Below are 20,538 nucleotides of genomic sequence, written 5' to 3' on the forward strand. Positions count from 1 at the left end.
GTGACTGAATGCCTGACTACAAGCCTGCACAGATTCCCTGGGTTGTCACTTGTGCAGACTGAATTCCAATGAATAGAGACCTCTGTTCAGTAATTTTAAATAATCCCATAAAATATCCATATATATTCATCCTGTGAAAACTACTTGTTGATGTTGACAATGGCTTTTTCCTCTCTCTTCCTTCAGACAGCTTGCTTCCGAGAGGAGAGAAATGTCCTCGTGAATGGAGATTGTCAGTGGATTACTACGTTGCACTATGCCTTTCAAGACGAGAACTATTTGGTATGTTTGATTCATCAGCAAATAAAAGCTTTAGGTTATGAAAAAACTTTATTTTTGGTACATTTAAGGATATTTGTGCAATAAATCAGTCTACCTCATGCCTCAAAAGTGTTTCAACATTCTTGTTTTCTCCTTGAAGAGAAACTTCAAAGGGACTGACTGTAATTCCAGGAGAGTGAGAAAGACGTGTAGTACTATGGTATATAGAGGTTTAGTTAAGCACTTTAAATTAACTAATCTACCCTTGCATAAAATATATCATGCTTAAGTTTAATGTTTTGGATAACACTGCAGTTAAATAATTTGAGAGGAGTTAACCCTGCAAAAGTAAAGAATATTTTTATTTTATTTTAAACTTTCAGAATGTCTTTTGAAGCAAGAGTTTGTTTTAAAATGGCAAAAGTAATTTAAAATTTTATTTAAAAAATATTAAACTGGTATTTTAAAGGCCTCAGGAAAAAGCCTATTTCTTAAAAGTATTTAAATAAAATATGTTTATAAAGAAAGTCATTACTCCTGTTATGTTTTTTTTTTAATGGTGGGTTACTAGAACTATAACATATAAGCTATGTCACTGTAGTCACAGAAATCAGGAGAGTACTGGTCAGGAGCAAAGTCAGTAAAGCCCCAACATACTGCAATATACTGAACCATACAGTAACAAATGGTTACTTGAAGCTGCATTTGCAAACCTGCTATTTCTGTAACAACTGACATAGTTGTAATGTGAAAGTTTTCCCCTTCTTAATGCTTTTTAGAGAGTACCACAGTAGCAAGTCATGGTTATAAATAAGAAAAAAATGTATTGATAAAAGGCTGTCAGCGAGTTCAGGACCTGAGTATATGAAAGAGTTAGGAGATGCTCAGACGTTTTCACAGGTGCAGTCAAATTATTTTGACTGTCATGTTAAAAGTATTTTCAGAATAACAAGCACATTGTAAGCAAATAAGTAGTCGGGTCTTACCCTCATTTGCAAGCTATTTCTATTGAATGCTTTGTGATAGATCCAGATTTTCAAACTCTCAAAGTTTAGTCATCTCTGGCACTGCCTCATGAAGATAGCTCATAATTTCAAATTCCCTTGGAACCAAACAGCCTTCAGACTTGCATAAAAATAACCTAAGACATCCTGTAATGTATTTCCAAGTAGCTTGTAAGAATGGAGCTACCTAACAAAAAATTGTTAACTGTGCAAGATAGCAAGCAGTAGCAATGACAGTTATAGAGACGGTTCTAGCGTTGCTAATACCGTTTTATACAAATCTGTTCCAATAAGCTATAGCAGTATAATAAATTTCTTTTCCTCAAGTTCCCAAAGACATTTAGATGTTGAACTTTCACTCGATAGCAGAATTTAGACATCTAGCATCTAATTTAAGATCCAGTATCTCAGAAAGCAACAACTCTGCCTAGCAGCCAAAGTCAGCAGATTCCCAGCTTGCCTGAGGTCTGGCTCTGTGTGTGCTGAGATGCTGCCTTCCAATTTGGTTTGTTTGTTACTCAGCATCCATCTTATGTAAATGTCTGGTGCTCACAGATGGAGTGTGTCTGCATCTCAGTCACTCTATTGTAAATGATGCGTGAAGAAAAGGTGAAACACGTTAGGAAGTGACTTTCATCCAAGAACCTGGGCAGAAGGTTCTCTTCCATAATATCCTAGTGGTTCACTTGTCCAGGGGCTAAAAGATCTCTGCTCATCTTGAAGAAGTTTACATCCATGTTTTTGCACATCTTGGGAGAGTGCTGCCATGTTACAGAACCTGGGCAGATTGGGTTTATTTTTCAGTTGTGCTGTGCATCCTTGATCATTGTAGAATGGAATGTAAAGCTGAGAACAAAACAAGAACAGGCAAGAGGGCTTGGTTCTTCAACCTAGAGTGGACATCGGTCCTCTGAAAGAGAAAGCTCTAGGTTCTGGTATCTGCTCCCAGTGATGTTTGTGCATTATAGCTAGTGATTCTTAAATGCAAAACCACGTAAGCTAACCCTGAAGCAGAGAGAGAACCTTGGTGTCTTCCCACACCTAGGGCTTTGCCATCCTCCTCTGGCTGCATGATAAAGGGTTCTGAACAAGACAAATAAAAAGAAGGTAAGATGTTAAGGTAGAAAAGTAGTAGGTGCCCCTGAGAGTCTAGAATTAATTGAGGTTTCATTCCCTCTATTTAATATTAGTAGAATATGTGATGATGCAGAACTTAAGTATAAGCAAGAAACACAAAATTCTGTGAAATGTATATGTTCTGGGGTTCATTTTCTGGTTCTGCTCCTGTAGTTTTAAAATGTTTGAGGCAAATACACCATGTGGTACTGTTTTCTAAACAGCCAACTCTTAAATGACATTATATGGAAATGCTAGCATGGCTTTTTTCTGGTTCTTAGAAAGCTTTCGTAGAGACAGTTTGAGTCAAGATGGGTTAAGTAAACCTTTTGTGATTTTGCTGAAGCAGATATGGTGTAGGTGAAACATAGTCCATGAATATTAGAAACATGTATGGGACCTGAAGTTCTTAATCTCTTCCAGATTAAAATCTTTTAGTTTTCTTGTGATTTACCAGAATAATTTTCTTTCAGTCTTATTCATGAAGAAGGGCATATGTGTGTTTGTCTGTTGTCAGCTTCTTAAAGGCATCTGAGTATTCATAAGAGTATTATGATGTATTTTTTTCCTTTGATTTCCAACTACTGTCCCTATTTGATGTAGTCACTTCCCTAGAAATACCGCTAGATTTCAGCATCAGAATAGCCTTTATTTGAACCCCATGTGAAGGGAGAAGTGCCTCCTGGCAAGAAGATCGTTGTGAATTGGAAGATGAATAAAATTTTACTTTCTTACAGAAGAGGTCTCACAACCTTCCTCTGATCCAAGTGCCTCATTTCATGGGTCAGCTGAGTTCTTGCTGAGTTATGAATGCTGTGGGAGCTGAGGGAAGTGCATTACCTTGTCTCTGACAGGCAGGATATTTCAGCTCCCACAGAAGCCGCTATAAGCTCTCTTAGCCTTGAATTTGAGAGAAAATACTTTAATACAATATCCCTTTTAAAACATTGCTGGCTCCTGTCTGTAGCGTTTTGTTTTCAAATGTAATTGTTGCATGTCTACAGTGTTCCAACACACGTTTAAAATTCCTTGATGGGTTGTGCAATATGAACGGATTGATTTCAACATAAGTGATGAAATTTGCCTATCAGATTAAGCTATAATTTGAATAAGATGGAGAAAAATAGCACAACCTGTGCCTTTCGGAGTTGCTTTTTTAAGCCAAAAGATAGTGAGATAGTATTCCACTTTATGTTCCTTTAGGTTCCTATCTTCTTTAATTTGCTTCCCTTGTGGAAGATGAATCTGTGGCAGGGACAGTGGATTGTAGGTTGCTTTACCTCGAGGAGAAAAATAAGATGACTGCTTTGGGAAGTTAATTCCAGAATAAGCAAAGTTATTCCTAAAACCACTTATCAAATCATCTTGGGAAGCATGGAACAAAATGGCTCAAGACTGGTAGTACTAGATAAAGTCATTATACCTGAAGTGATGGTCTGGATTTAGGTGGATATTGCTAGGAAATAACTATAATGCAATCCTCAGTTTGTGGTATAAGAAACAAATAGCAAGTCTGAGTCCTTTTCTTTCATGTTACCCTATCTGTGTTTGTCCTTTCCATGGAGAGGATAATGGCTGATTGGCCTAGGAGGCTGTTTACTTTTTCATTGAAATATATTCAAAAGAACATTAATGTTTGATTTTTTTGTTTGTTTGTTTGTTTGGGGTTTTGTTGTTGTTGTTGTTTTAATTTCCCACTGTAGTGCCTTTGGCTTGACAGTGCTTCTGGCTTGTCATGGGCATCCCTAATGTATCGTGTCATCAAGCTCTTGCCAGCTATGTTATGCATCCATGATGTGGCATGTGCCAAGATAAATATTTGAAGATGTTGATGTGATAAGTTCCACTTTTGGAACCACTAGTAGTATTGAAATGGTACCAAAACTAAAAAGAGTAATGAAATGTATATTTTATACTAAGCTGCATCAAGTACTGTTTTTAAATATGTGTTTTTCTTCCTGCATCCTCTGGAAGTTCTCACCTTAAGGGTTGATAACCTACAGTAGTTTTGGTGATGTTAGATCATTTTCTTTGTGTGACACTGTAGTTAAGACAAATAAACTCACCCCAATTTACTTGTTTGTTGCTGCTGTATCTTGGGTGTTTGTTTTTGTTTTTTTTTTTTTATGGTGAGAACTGAATGCTGATGTGTCATCCTTACTGTTATTATTAAAGGAATATGATATCTTTTTAAACTAAATAAGCAAATAAAAGTAATGCAAAAGATTACTAATTTTGACTACTTTCCCCAGGTACATAAAAAAATAAGTGAAAGAGGTTTTTTCAGGGGTTAACTGATAAACTTTAATTTTTTTTTCTTACCAGCTGTCTCTCAGTACTTGACTGCTTTATTTCTCCCTTTTCAGTATCTAGTGATGGACTACTATGTTGGTGGTGACTTACTGACGCTTCTCAGTAAGTTTGAAGACAAGCTTCCTGAAGATATGGCTAGGTTCTACATTGGTGAAATGGTGCTTGCTATACATTCCATACATGAGCTGCATTATGTGCACAGGTAAAATACTGTCTCACTTGGCAAAAAATACATGCACAGTTATATGCAGCTAATTGTAAAGATACTGCTATGTATACAGATGGACACAGTAACCACAGGCAAACTACTGTGGGTACTTCCTTACTATATACTGTAAAATACCTGTATAAGCTATTACACTTCAAATATCAAGTTTTGATGGATTGAAATTAGAAGCAGTGACATTTATCTGACTAAGCTTTTACTAAAGCTTTTATTTTTAATCAAGCTTCTTGACTTATTCTCAATTCACTTCATGAATATTTATCTGCCTTTGTCCAAGCCAGCCAAAAGTTTGAAGCAGTTTGAATTCTCTGCAAAAGTTTAGACATTTGCAAAATTTACGCACAGTAAGCCCATGGTAACATTAATGCATCTATTTACCTGAGGTCATCCTCAAACGGTTTTTGTAATGAGTGGTATGTGCTGGTCTAATTGTTTCTGTGCACAGGTTTTATATTCCGGCTCAGTGCCTACCATCATGTTAACTTAGGTTGTGTTCTGTAGTAGTTAAGAGTACATAATATTCCTCATTCTCTGTCAGAGGAAACAGGTCAGGAAGGTAGAGAACACTTTGTGTGATGCTTTTTTGGCTGCTTCTTGGAACAGCTGTTTTAGAAGAGCTGTGAGTAGTGCAAGGGAGGCATTTGATAAATATTTTTTCATCATTGTAAGAGTCTTGATCAGGGGAGAATTTCTATCCTTTGTTTGCTTTTCAGATTTAACAACTGTGTATGAGATGTCAGTTAGAAAGCAAAATTATACTAATTCTGGAAACCTTTGCAGTTGTCTCTTTATATGCTGACTTTATAGCTTGATTTCAATAAACAGAGAAGTTAAAAAAATACAGAGCGTGAGAGCAGTGAGGTTTTTCAGTTAACTGAATACTGCTTATGCCTGTATGTGTAGGTTCACGGTAGGTCACTGAAAGTCCCAGCTCAGGAGAAGTGGACTTCATACTAGCATTGTATCTGACTTGGCAGGTCCCTCTCGGCCAGGTCCCTCTCGGCCAGGTCCCTTTACCTCTTTATGCCTTTATTTCTTAGACTGTGAAATAAGGACAGTTTTACTGTCTCTTTTGTGAAATTTATGGGTGAAAACCATTAGGTAATTGAGGAGATTTTCATTTACAATCATTGTTTAAAAGACACAGGGAATTCTCAGACTATAAAACTTTGAATTCTTCTGTTCAGACTTCGATCACTGTTTCAAAAATTAAAAAAAGAAAAGATGCATAAACTCTAATATGCCTGTGAGTGAATGTGGACAATATGTGGGGATATAAAAATGTTACAGACTCAGAGAAGTTCACCAGAGGCACCATTGCACCCATTTCCGAGGAAAGTGGCCTGACTAACTGAGCAGCTACATCTTTGCATGAGACTGAATGAATGTCTGTTGTGGCAATAGGAATGAATGGCTCTGAGGCCAAAACATACGCTTTGAATAGGAGATATATGAATGCCCAAGAAATTACTGCTTGGCAACTGGAATGGATTAGGAGGAAGCATGATTGCTCTGGAGAGGATTTCAAGGACCCTTTAAAGGCTTATATGACCTGTTAGCTGTAGATAGGAAACAGTAGAGCTCAGAGATGAGGCATTAAGCTTTTCTGAACAGAAACAGTGTTCCCTTAGGCAAGCGAGATCTGCATGCAAAGCAGAAAAGAGGAGATGTGTTGGATGAGATTGGTTCATGCTTCGAGTGGCACTGTGAGCGGTGTTCTTTAAAAAACAAACAAACAAACAAATTGGTGTATAGTTGTATATAAGCTTTAATAGTTCTCTGCACCTACTGAGCTTGACTTGTGGTCATTGGCCTGTAAGGAAATGTTGACAATATCTGGAACTGAAATGTATGGAATAAGTTTAACAGTAGAAAATTACTAAAGAGTTTATCGGGAAAGCATAGTGAGATGGTCTAATCTTCTGTGTTAATGCATATTTTTCTGTATTATAACAAGTAAGTATGCATTTAATTTATGTTGACGGGCATAGATTAGCATTTACTATTTTGTCTTAATATGGCTAATGAGCAACAGTATTAGTGAAGTTTCAGTAATTAATTTCAAAGCATTAGCCCTTGGTTAAAAAGTGTTAATCCAAGTTTGTGTTTGAAAAATTTATCAGATTGGCAGGATTTTTACACATATGAGGACCCTTTGTTAAACCTATCATGGTTTTTCTCATAAGTCTCCTCAGGTGTGAAACTCTGTAATTCAGCATCTTAAAAATCAGACATCGTCAGCTTACACATCTATGTAGCAAGGTGTATTACAGCACTTTTTTTCTTTGTTCCTAGTAATTCTAGTCTCTCAAAAATTAAGCTGAAGCTATTGTACAATTTTTAAGTTTTTGAGCATTTGAAAAGAAATACAGGATTTTATGGTGTAACAAGACTGGTGGGTTTAAGGTAAACCACATGTGGTTTTATTTATTACTAATAGATAGTATTATTTAAGTAAATATGATATCTAAAAAACCCCACCAAATCAGCACATTTATAGGCTTGGTTATCCTTTTTGGCTATCTCAGATAAATAATAATATTTCAGAATAGCGTGATGATATGCTGCCATGTTGGGAGCTGATCCTGGATAGTGTTGGGTAAAGAAAGGGAAGAAGACTGGTATATGTTACCTTGGAAGACATGGATGTTCTCCTTTTTAGCCTGCAGAATTGGTGCATAACTGAGTTGGTTTTGTTTTCTGCACTTGCTCTTCTCTCTTCCTTTCTTGTCACCTTCCCAACATCTTGGCTAGGTGCTCTTAAAATCATTTGGGATATTTTGAAGCTATTAATAAAAAAAAAACCAAACAGCATAATATGTATTGGGACTGTCTTATTAAGTTGTCCGGATGATTGATCTTTTACTGATACTTTACTTTGTGTGAATTTGAGTACAAAGTGGTGAAATAAAATGTGGTTAATCGGTAGACTAAATTCAATTAACATGCTCTTTAGCAAATCTTTTTTGCCTACCTTCCTGATATCAAAAAGAATATCAAGTAATGAGCTAGAATGAAATTGGAATCTTAGTTCCATGTCATTTAGTAGCCTTAGCATGCTGTATATCATTTTAGCATGCTGTATATCATTTTAGCATGCTGTATATCATTTTAGCATGCTGTATATCATTTTAGCATGCTGTATATAATTTTATAACCTGCTATATATGTGTAAGAATAGGAAAAAAACTGTTTGATATTGGAGACTTTCTAATGTTACTGTATCCTGTTGAAATGGCATTGCCCTGATCCCAGAGCTGGGGGAATTCAGTGGCTTGCAGAGTAACTGCCGCATGTAGATGGGATGCAAAAGTCTTTAGGTATCCGTAGAACCAAATGTGCTGTGCAGTAGTGTATAGAAAGTCTTGAATAGCAAATGAAAAATAATGGCCAACAGAAACGCTGGACAAAATTTAGAGAATCAGTAAAAAAAAAAAAAAATCTTCCTAGATAAGAAGCTAGGATTTAGTTATTAAGTCTTGGTAAAAAACATGAGATTAAAATATTGCCTTTTCTCTTTTATCTATCTTGCCTGTAAACAGTATATTGTGATGCATATAATCTTGAAATTGTTGGTGAAGTAAACTGCCTATCTTTTACAGTCAGTATGACTCACTGTAATTATTCTGCTTGGTTATTTGACCATTCAGAGCTCAACTTTGATGAGCTTGAAAAACTGATGTAATCTAAAGCTTCAATATTGCGGGCAAAGTTTTAATTTGGGCAGGAGGAGATGGTCGTAAGTAGTGCAGTAAAAAGAGTTTGCATCAGTGGATATCCAACATAAAATTCTTTGTTCTTCTGATGCAAGATTAATCTTTACAAGCAGAGCTAATACTATATATTTAAATCTTCTCACTTCTTTCTATTGTAACAGGGACATAAAGCCTGATAATGTTCTTTTGGACATGAATGGTCACATACGACTGGCAGACTTTGGGTCCTGTCTGAAAATGAGTGAAGATGGCACAGTATGTATGAAGCAAAATTTAATCGGGTCACTGGTAGTGGGACTTTGTGAGTGAGTTCCTGGTCTTAAAGCTATTAGACATTGTGAGCATGCATCAGGGAGGTGATAGATTGTAAGCTTATTGACATGCTAAAAATTAAGGGAAGAGTATAATTCAACATACTTCTAAAAACGTTTTTGACATCTTCATCTCCTTGTTTTACAGGTTGCTACCGTTTAAAGTTATTCTTTGCTATGTTTTTCTGTCTTTCATGTTTTCTTCTACTGGCCATTTCAGTTCTCATGAGATTATTAGGAACTGTCCAAACACCCTTTGTTCAAAAAGGATAGAAATTTGATACTAATTATGTATTGGAATCACAGGTGACCAGGAACCTAGAAGCCGTGACAGACTTGAAGTATAAGTCATCCAAAATGAGGACATAACTAAGCACAACAGGAACTTAATCTGGCTACTGCTGTAAAAGACCATAAAAAATGTTTCTATAAGTACACTAACAACAAAAAGAGGTCTAAGGAGTATCTCCATCCCTCATGGGATGCAGTGGGAAACAGGGTGACAAAGGATGAGGAAAAGACTGAGGTACTTAATGCCTACTTTGTCTCAGTCTTTAATAGTAAGATCAGTTGTTCCTCAGGTGCCCAGCGCCCTGAGCTGGAAGACAGGGACGAGGAGCAGAATGAAGCCCCCATAATCCCAGGGGAAATGGTTAGCAACCAGCTACACCACTTAAGACACACACAAGTCTATGGGGCCGGATGGGATCCACCCAAGGGTACTGAGGGAGCTGGTAGAAGTGCTCACCAAGCCACTTTCAATCATTTATCAGCAGTCCTGGCTAACCAGGGAGGTCCCAGTTGACTGGAGGTTAGCAAATGTGATGCCCATCTACAAGAAGGGCCAGAAGGAGGATCCAGGGAACTACAGGACTGTCAGTCTGACCTCGGTGCCGGGAAGGTAATGGAGCAGATCATCTTGAGTGCCATCAACACGGCATGTACAGGACAAGGCGATCAGGCCTAGGCAGCATGGGTTTATGAAAGGCAGGTCCTGCTTGACTAACCTGATCTCCTTTCATGTCAAGGTGACCCACTTAGAGGATGAGGGAAAGGCTGTGGATGTTGACTACCTAGACTTTAATGAAGCCTTTGACACTGTTTCCCACAGCATTCTTCTGGAGAAACTGGCTGCTCATGGCTTGGACGGGCATACTCTTTGCTGGGTAAAAAACCATCTGGGTGCCTGGGCCCAAAGAGTGGTGGTGAATGGAGTTAAATCCAGTTGGCAGCTGGTCATAAGTGGTGTTCCCCAGGGCTCAGTATTGGGGCCAGTTTAATATCTTCAATAACAATCTGGATGAGGGAATCGAGTGCGCCCTCAGTAAGTTTGCAGGTGACACCAAGTTGGGCAGGAGTGTTGATCTGATTGAGGGTAGGAAGGTTCTACAGAGGGATCTGGACAGGCTGGATCGATGGGCTGAGGCCAACTGTATGAGGTTCAACAAGGCTAAATGTCGGGCCCTGCACTTAGGTCACAACAACCCCATGGAAAGCTACAGGCTTGGGGAAGAGTGGCTGGAAAGCTGCCTGGTGGAAAAGGACCTGGGGGTGTCGGTCAACAGCCAGCTGAGTATGAGCCAGCAGTGTGCCCAGGTGGCCAAGAAGGCCAATAGCATCCTGGCCTGTATCAGAAATAGTGTGGCCAGCAGGAGCAGGGAAGTGATTGTCCCCTGTACTGGGCACTGGTGAGGCCGCACCTCGAACAGTGTGTTCAGTTTTGGGCCCCTCACTACAGGAAAGACACTGAGGTGCTGGAGCGTGTCTAGAGAAGGGCAACGAAGCTGGTGAAGGGTCTAGAGCACAAGTCTTATGAGGAACGGCTGAGGGAGCTGGGGTTGTTCAGCCTGGAGAAAAGGAGGCTTATCGCTCTCTGCAACTGCCTGAAAGGAGGTTGTAGCGAGGTGGGTGTCGGTCTCTTCTCCCAAGTAACAAGCAATAGCATGAGAGGATACGGCCTCAAGTTGCGCCAAGGGAGGTTCAGATTGGATATCGGGAAAAATTTCTTCACTGAAAGGGTTGTCAAGCATTGGAACAGGCTGCCCAGGGAAGCAGTGGAGTCACCATCCCTGGAGGTATTTAAATATGTGTAGATGTGGTGCTTAGGGACATGGTTTAGTGGTGGACTTGGCGGTGTTAGGTTAACAGTTGGACTTGATGATCTTAAAGGTCCTTTCCAACCTAAATGGTTCTATGATTCTATAATTAAAAAACGGTTTGTTTTATATGCTTTTTACAAATGGAACAGCAACATTATGATAAGTGGCCATCTTGTCCACCAGATTGGATACACCCCTAAAAGCTAAATCACTCGTGATGGGTTTTGTTTGTTTTGCCTAGTTTTGGGTGCTTCCAGGGGTTCCAGTCCTGCCAAGGTATGGCACGCAACATCATTCACCAATTTTGGCACAAACTCAGGTCTTGGTGACATTCTTTAGCCATAAAATGCCTGCCAAGGATTTACCATATAACATACAAAATAATTCGGAAGGAGCCATTGTAACTCTGTGTGAAACCTGAGAACACATTCCTAGAGGTTAGAGCTGCTTTGCCACTGCCCTGATGGTCCAGGCTTCCCTAGTACTTGGGTGCACGACAATTCCCCACCTTACCCCTGTATTGCAACCAGTTGCACATTATGCAATAAGCATTAAACCAATTTCTGTCATACTAAAAATAGGGGACTACTGGCCCGAGCACCTTGTTTTGTGATCTTCAAATGAAACTGTAAAATTTGGTCATATGACTTGAACTTCCTACTTACTAATTTTTCAGTGCAACTTCTGGCAGCCAATTGCAATTTTGAAGTATAAACAGACACAAAGGCAAAACATATTCTTCTCTTGTCTTTCTGCTTTCACAGTAGCTGTGATTATTTTGGGTTTCTACTGTGTTCAGAATAAAACATATCAACTGATTTTATGTAGAAGTAGATCCGAACTTAATCTTTGCAGTCTTTGCTACTTTCTTAATATTTTCTTTATGTTATTGCAGTGATTTTATAAATCTCTTCTTTTTCCAAAATCATGTTGTGGTGTCTCTGTTTGTCAGAAATACTAGTGTGTGAGTGAGGAAATTGCTGAGCGAACCTGAAATCTTACAAGAATTATTGTTTGCCTTATTTTTAAGGTACAGTCATCAGTAGCAGTGGGTACACCTGACTACATCTCCCCTGAGATACTGCAAGCAATGGAAGATGGAATGGGAAAATATGGGCCTGAATGTGACTGGTGGTCATTGGGTGTCTGCATGTATGAAATGCTGTACGGTGAAACACCCTTTTATGCAGAGTCATTAGTGGAAACCTATGGGAAGATTATGAATCATGAAGTAAGAGCTATATTAAATCTCTGTGTACTCGCTGAGTTTATAATGTTTACAGAGAAACTGTTATCACTGAAAGATACTGAAGTGATAGTAGGTCTTTGCTTTTTCACAGTGTTTTAGAACCATATTGTGTAGGTTTGTTGGTTCAGGTTTATAGGAACATTTGCTTCTCTGAACTGCAGAAATTGAATTCTTTGTCAAATTGAAATTTTTCTCTAAATGCTGACATTGTTCTTGTTGGAAAACCTAAGCAGTCATCACAAAATCGAAATAAAAACCAACTCTTGTGTTGGGCCCATTGAAAGTTTCCTCTGGACTGTGAAGGAGAAATGAAGTAATGCATTATTTACACAGCTGTGCACATTTTCTGTCACACTGGTAACAGTACAAAAAAGGGAAAAGGCAAGTCAACCAGTGTAGGCATGAGCTGCATGAAGAACATGAGGTAGGGGGGTTTGTCTAGGGTCAAAGTGGTAGACAAGTGTTGAACTTCTGGGTGCATTTTGAACATCAGAGAAGTAAGAACACCAGTTCATGGTGTCCTTTCAAGAGCTGTATTAGGAGGATGTGTTTATGTGCATACTCATCTTAGGTAGCCAGAAGCTATTGCATAGGGTGTGTTGTTGCATTTTCTTCTCCCCAGGATGCATGCAGTTTACTGGTGTTTACAAAGCTGTGCTCTCATGGTGAAGCAGTGATGGATAAGATATGAAATCCTTGCCAGAGCTGACATCCTTGCTGTGATGAATATTAATCTCCCTCTTGCTTTAATTTCTTCAACGAACTAACTGGTTGCAAATGTAACCAGTGTAAATTCTGGCTACCTGGCTCTTAAGCTATTTGGGAGGAAGTTTGAAACTGTTGTCCAGCAGACTTAATGTTTTAATCTCATTTGGACACACAATCAATATGATTGTGTGGTTTTCACTGAAAGTTTTAAACTTTAATTTCAATTATGCTGGTTTGGTCCCTAATGATCTCATTTTAAACTTGGAAAGTTGGGGGGTTATATATATATATATAAAAATATATATATGTGTGTGTGTATATATATGTGCATGCTATTGTCCTTTATTGAAAAAAAAACAAACCAAAAAGCCCTTTTTGACTATGCAGTGGTAGTAGTAGCAAGCTAAAATACAGAAAAAGTTTTCCCAATTTTTATGTAAAGTAATTTCAGATGTTAGTGGTAACTACAATTTTTAGATCTTCTGTTTGCTTATGATAATATAAATCTTTGCTAAATGTAGGTTATATTTTGGTAAGAAAGCTAGGTATTTAACCTATAAATTAGAAAACTACATCCTTAAATAGAACAATGTTTTATAAAGAATTTACTACCGTCATGGGTTTTTAAGAATTGAAATTAATAAAATCTCAAGGAGTACATCTTCAGGAGAACAGTGGATCTGTGACTAAGAATACCAGTGAGAGTCTGCCTTTATTTATTGTATGATCTTTAATATATTGTAGTGTGTCAAAATTCCTGTATGTCTTAAAAAAAGAAGTTTGCTTTTCCAAATAGAGTTACTGTTATTGCAGTTAGTTTCAAACAGATCTTTGTTAAACAAATTGAGAAATGATTACTTGTCCTTGAAATCCATTTTAAGACAAGTCTAACACTGAATGTATTGCATTGTGCTTTGCCGCTGCTTGCTGGAACAAGAGCAATGTTTGACTATTCATTTCCAGTTTTATTGATGTAACTTAGCGTGTTCTTTTTGAAACTACTGTTGAAAGTTATGGAACGGATTCTTCCTCTAAAAATTTCTCTATTTGTTTTGTTTTCTAGGAACGATTTCAGTTTCCATCCCATGTTACAGATGTATCTGAAGAAGCAAAAGATCTTATTCAGCGACTTATCTGCAGTAGGGAGCGTAGACTGGGACAGAATGGAATAGAAGATTTTAAGTCTCATGCATTTTTTGAAGGACTTAATTGGGATAACATCCGAAACCTAGAAGCACCTTACATTCCAGATGTTAGCAGTCCTTCTGACACCTCAAACTTTGATGTAGATGATGATGTATTAAGAAATCCAGTGAGTCTGGTTTTATATATTACTAATGCAAATATGCAACCTTGCTGCACTCTAAGGTAGTAGTGAGAACTTATTTCAAAATAAGTAATGTAAGAAATGAAAAATAAGTCATTTCAAATGTGAAAAATTCAAGGTTTTCATCTCTTTGGCATTTTGGGTTATCAGAAATTGTGAGCTGCTTTTCTAAATGGTAGCGCTTACCAAAATGGACTACTGTTACACAGTCAGTCAAAGTTAAAACATATTTAGGTGGGGAAAAAATGCTTAGTTGCCCTTTTAGTTTACCTTTACAAGGAGCTAGTATTTGGATTTATTCCTTTTCAAAGGTGAAAAAAAAAAAAATCTGTCTTCAGAAATACACATATATTCTCCATGCAGCTTGCAGTCAGAGCTGTCCAGGTGAGAACGCTCACACTGCTATTTCTCCACTCGCCTAAGAACCAGGAGGTTGGTTTTTGGAGTGGGGACATTGGTGTTCTCCTCCATTTCTGTTGTGTAGCAGTTTACAAATTTGGGTCAGGAGAAGCAGAGGGCTTATGTGGTAATTTGTTCATCAGCTTGTGTTCCAAGAAATGAAGAGCTTTTGGCATGGTTTTTTGGTTACGTATCTAACAGTAACTAGCATACTAAAACTAACAGCATGCATTTTGTTGCCAGGTCACCTTTAATTAGGAACTTCAAATTTCAGGTTTTCTTTTGTTGGTTGCATTGTGCTTTGAACTTGTTGAAATGCTGCCCTTCCAAGTGGCAGTTCAAGAGGCTCCTAAATTCTAGTCATTATATTAAGTGACCTAATCTGAAATAAAGTTCATCCAGGGACAATAGAAGGCTATACAATGAAGCATAACTGCCAATTGTCAATTGGTATGCGCTAAGAAAAGTCTTTCCATTAGCTGTCTCTCTTTAACTGTTGAGGCTAAATCAAATGCCTTTAGCTCTGTATGGGTTCTCTTTCGGGTTTTCATGCGCGTTGTTTTCATGCAGGAAGTGGTGCCACCAAGTTCTCATACAGGGTTTTCTGGATTGCATTTGCCATTCGTTGGGTTTACATACACAACTGATAGGTAAGTAAAGGATATGTTGCTCATTAAACTTGTTTCCCAAATGCAGCTAATTCTAGGAAATTCTCATTTTTATAAACACGTAGAAAGGCTGATGTCCATAGGTGTACCTATGACAAACCTTTATCCCTTTTTTTCCCCCAGGTTTCTGAACATGTTTTGATCATGCTTGTCAAGATTAGATGCTTTTATATTTAATATTTTATCTATTTGAAATAAATGAAAGTTAAGGGACTAGACATGTCACTTGCAATTGGCTAGAAACTTGTTGTTCCTGCACTGAGAGGCTGAGAGCAAGTCTTGTCCACATTGCACGTCTGCCAGGAACAGTTCAGAATTAGCTCATTGCTCCGAAGTCCTGCTGGTAGTCTAAGTTAACATAGATGGTTCTGAGCATGGTCAAAGTAGCTCACTTTGCACATCTTTGAAATGGCCTCCATCTGACTTCAGAGATCCCTCAAACGTATACTTGTCTCTGATCTTAAGGTTATTCTGCCCTGTTTGTTATTCCCTTATTTCCCTTTGCTGGGGTTTGTTACCCCATGCAATACTATTTCAGAAAGAACCCAGTACACTCATCCTTTTCAGGGTGAGATCATATGGCTTAACTTAAATCCATCTTTGTCACATTTTAAACTAAACTTTTGGGTTTGTTTCTCAGCTCTCGGTGCAGGTACATTTACCTGCTAACTTCGCTGTCAGCTAGTAGTAACCTTTGGCATAGGAGAGTTAACATTTTCAGTTATTTAGGCAGTTTGTAAACTGAATGTACGTCCACATCATTGAAGTCCTGAATGCAGGTATCTTCATTCTACAGCAGCATACACAGTAGCTAGGGAATAATAACTTTATCTACCCTGACAGTTGTCTCAACAGAAACAATTACTTCACTAATTGTTCATGTAAATTTGAGGTGCGTATTTGGTGGAATCGCAGCATGTCACTGCTGTAGATTGCTGTGAGTATTTATTAAAATGTTCTAACTTATGTATTTGTTTTCAGCTCTTTATCTGATAGAGGCACTTTAAAGAGTGCGATGCAGTCTGACACTGTAACCAAAGATATGGATGTACAGCGTGACTTAAAGAACACTTCACAAATAGAAGGCTATGAAAAGAAAATACGGAAATTAGAGCAAGAAAAGCAGGATTTGAACAGAAAACTGCAAGGTTAGTGATTTATATTTGTTTGCATTCTTAGTTCTGTTCATTAGGAGGAATTGGAGTGTATTTTATTGAAAACCTTTTCCTTCCTCTTCTGATTTTAAGAATCTACACAGACAATGCAGAACCTCCAGGGTCCAGTGTGTGTTACAGTAAATACAAGCCGTGATAAGGAGATTAAAAAATTAAATGAAGAAATCGAACGGCTGAAGAACAAATTAACAGGTAAGCCTCTGGCATGGTAATTATAGTAATACAATTTATTTTGCTACTCCTGGTAACATTAGGTATTGTGTTTTTGCAATAAGAAAAATTAATGTTCTTGAGGTGCTAAAAAACCAAAAGGTTTTTAAAGTCTCGTTCAATATTAAGAGGCATTTCAGTTTTTCCAGATGAGCACTTAACTTTTTCTTCCACTTGCTTGGCCTGATAGCATATACTAGCATGGGGAGTCTAGATTACGATGAATTGTATGGATGGATTCAGTTAAATATTTTGTGTGGTGTTTATTTCCCTAAAAATCTCAGGAGATCCTGTTCCCTTACTTCTTTTTTGGGGGAGTATTGTTTTGGAGGGCTTTTACACACTGCAGGTGTAAGAGGCAGTGGGGAGAGAAGACTAGTTGCTCTTTAGTAACATAAGGGGATAGGTGGGGAGGATGTATAATAATAGTTTACATTTAAATGTTTCTGAGCTCCTGCTCCCTTTGTGTTTCTGTCTGGTGATGCATTAATTAGGAAGCACTGAGCATTGCAGAAAAACAAATACTGGCATCTGTCCTGAGAGAAGACTGACTCATCCATATCACTAAAAATCTGTTGCTTGACAATGCTATTAGTTTATCCATACAAAACTGTTAGCATCTAATTTTTAAGTGGGAATCAGTGATAAAATTGTAGTTTTTAATCCTGATGACTTGGCTGAGAGGTTTATAGGGGCCTGTAGTATAGCATAAGTGCGTTCAGATGCCGAGTTGCTGATGCAACTGCAGTTTGGCAATATACTGCCTTTGTAGGTGCATGCACTGCAAAAATCAGCTCAGCTCTCCTACATAGATTATCCTTCCAAAAAAAGCTATTCTTGTGTTTTCTGGAGTTAGGTTTGAGTCAAAATAGTTAGATTAAGGTGCTACTTCTGCAAATGATTCATGTTTATCTAGCTCTTCAGCCAATGGTGTCCTGTTAAATATAAAAACTAGCAGTATGGACTGATTTTTAAAAAGAAGTAGTATTGGTTGATGTAGGGTGGGAGGATGTTTGTGCTGAAGTGATGAAAGGAATAATACTTTAATCATTACAGCAGTGCTTGGGATCCCTGAATACATATGGCTAATTTTCCTGTTCTGCCATAGACATCAGTGGAACTTCAGAAGGTTATTCCCTGTGCAATTTCTTATTTATTTGATTAAAAGAAGTAGTAATTAAAACCAAATGGAGAATGGCAGTTCATTTTCTTACCAGCTCTAAGATTGAGCAGAAGTGTATAAAGATGGTTAGTTTGTTGTGCTTAAAGATGATAATTTCAAATCAAATTTCTTTAATTATCTTTGAGAGTAAAGAGAGAACTACCAGGAGAACATGCTGCCAGGAATATGGGCAGTTGGGTCTCCAGCCTGCCTCATGCAGGATGGTATTTCCTTCCCAGATTGTTAGTTCTTGTCTACTCTAGGAAATAAATAGTCCTCTCATGTCTTGCTAGATGCACTAATGATTGACTGTAGCCTTGCTTGTCATATAATGAAAACTATTTAGGAGACAAATTACTAGAACTAGAATTAGAACAACTCAAGTTTATATCAATTTTTTAAAGGGCTAGAAGTTGCATTCCTCAAACCAAAGCCCTGTGCTAAGGCTTTTTCACTTAGAGATCACAGTCTTTGGGAGGATTTCTTTAATAGGCTGAGAAAATTAAAATTGTTTGGTGTCAGTGCCCCAATATTACCTTAAACAGTCTAAATTCGTGGGAAAGGGAAAGAAGTTGATTTTCCAAGCAAAGTGATGCTAGTTTGCTTGAGTAATGTTGCTTGCTTTATTGGTGTAAATTTGGGACCAGTTACCTTTAATATGTATTAATCTACAGATATAAGTAAACTGGAAGGACAGCTTGCAGATGCAGTGGCTTTTCGACAAGAACATGAAGACTCTATACACAAGTTGAAAGGACTAGAAAAACAGTGCAGAGTACTGCGGCAAGAAAAGGAGGACCTTCATAAGGTATTGATCCAAAGACAGATATGTTTAAAAATGATCATGTAAAGTAGTTATAGAACAGTTCTGTTGTGATTGCAATTTTAGTGTTTTAAATGCTTCTTTTTAAAACTATACCGAGATGTTAGTGAACCTGTTAATTTCATTAGCAATAGAGTAGTTTTCCAAAGCAGCACACTTTGTTTTTTTGGAAATTGATAGGCATCTCACTTATTTCAAATGTGTTCTGCTAGATGGAACAAACACTTAAAGAATGGTTTTAGTTTACCTGTTTAATTTTTCTCAACTGTTTCAGTAAAAGTCTGCGGGCAATGAAGAGAGACTTCAGGGCCTTGGGATGACTGGTTAAGGGAGCAGGAGTACAAGTAGTCTTCTCTTCTATCCTTCCAGTTGCAGGGAATGATGTGGGAAAAAACAGGAAGAGCCAGCAGATCAATACCTGGCTCCAAGGCTGGTGTCACCGCCAGAATTTGGGGGATTTTGATCATGGGTCGGTTTACATGACACCAGGCCTGCTGGCGACAGACAAGGGTACACCTGTCTCAAAGGGGGAAAGGATCTTTGCACAGGAGTTAGCAGGGCTCATTGAAAGAGCTTTAAACTAGATTTGAAGGGGGAAAGGGATAAAACCTGCTTGCTAGAGATAAGCCTGTGGTTGGCACACCAGTGTTTGAGGGATGGTGTGCTAGTGAGGTCTTGTGGTCTGCCATCACAGTGGAGTTATGGGATGGCGAGCCATGTGACAGCAAAGACGCAAGGGTTATTGATGTGTTAGAAACCACAGAAGTGCCTGAGGATGGTCATGTAGGAATTAGGGCTTCTCCCCCAAAAATGGTGGCAGGATCAATAGCCCAACTGAAGTGCATCTACACCAATGCACGCAGCATGGGCAACAGGAGGAGCTGGAAGCCATTGTGCAGCAGGAAAACTATGATATAGTTGCCGTTACAGAAACATGGTGGGATGACTCCTGTAATTGGAGTGCTGCCATGGATGGCTATAAACTCTTCAGAAGGGGTTAGGCAAGGACGGAGAGGTGGTGGGGTAGCCCTGTCAGGGAGCGTTTTGACTGTCCAGAGCTTGACAATGATGATAGGGTTGAGTGTTTATGGGTAAGAAGCAGGGGGAAGGCCAACAAGGCAGATATCATGGTGGGAGTCTGTTATAGACTGCCCAACCAGGATGAAGAGGCAGACAAAATATTCTATAAGCAGCTAGGAGAAGTCTCACAATCGCTAGCCCTTGTTCTCATGGGGGACTTCAACTTACCAGATGTCTGCTGGCAATACAATACAGCAGAGAGGAAACAGTCCAAGAGGTTCCTGGAGTGGTTGGAAGGTAATTTCCTGACACAGCTGGTGAGTGAGCCAACTAGGGAAGGTGCTCCGCTGGACCTGTTGTTTGCAAACAGAGGAGGACTTGCAGGGGTGATGTGATGGTTGGAGGCTGTCTCGGGCACAGTCATCACAAAGAGTTTTTGATTCTCGGAGAAGTAAGGAGGGGGGTCAGCAGAACTGCTACCTTGGACTTCCAAAGGGCAGATTTGGCCTGTTTCGGAGACTGTTTGGCAGAGTCCCTTGGGAGGTAGTCCTGAAGGGCAAAGGAGTCCAGGAAGGCTGGACATTCTTCAAGAGGAAATCTGAAAGGTGCAGGAGCAGGCCATCCCCATGTGCTGAAAGACAAGCCAGCAGGGAAGACCAGCCTGGCTGAACAGAGAGCTTTGGCTGGAACTCCGGAAAATAGGGAGAGTTTATGGCCTTTGGAAGAAGGGGCAGGCAACTTGGGGGACTAC

General features: G+C 38.7%; 1 protein-coding gene across 13 annotated transcripts in view; it reads left to right on the top strand.

Annotated features, from left to right (window-relative positions):
• CDC42BPB (CDC42 binding protein kinase beta) overlaps positions 1-20,538 on the top strand; it is a 100,808-nt gene that overhangs the window by 45,708 nt on the left and 34,562 nt on the right. For all 13 annotated transcript variants that reach the window (XM_069783412.1, XM_069783411.1, XM_069783415.1 and 10 more), the window contains exons 4-12: positions 187-282; positions 4,748-4,896; positions 8,798-8,891; positions 12,077-12,277; positions 14,067-14,315; positions 15,300-15,379; positions 16,379-16,545; positions 16,645-16,764; positions 18,619-18,752. In XM_069783412.1, the coding sequence (XP_069639513.1) occupies positions 187-282; positions 4,748-4,896; positions 8,798-8,891; positions 12,077-12,277; positions 14,067-14,315; positions 15,300-15,379; positions 16,379-16,545; positions 16,645-16,764; positions 18,619-18,752 (1,290 nt within the window). The remainder of the gene's footprint in view (positions 1-186; positions 283-4,747; positions 4,897-8,797; positions 8,892-12,076; positions 12,278-14,066; positions 14,316-15,299; positions 15,380-16,378; positions 16,546-16,644; positions 16,765-18,618; positions 18,753-20,538) is intronic.

Source organism: Haliaeetus albicilla, chromosome 5 (assembly GCF_947461875.1).
Source record: "Haliaeetus albicilla chromosome 5, bHalAlb1.1, whole genome shotgun sequence".
NCBI lineage: Eukaryota > Metazoa > Chordata > Aves > Accipitriformes > Accipitridae > Haliaeetus > Haliaeetus albicilla.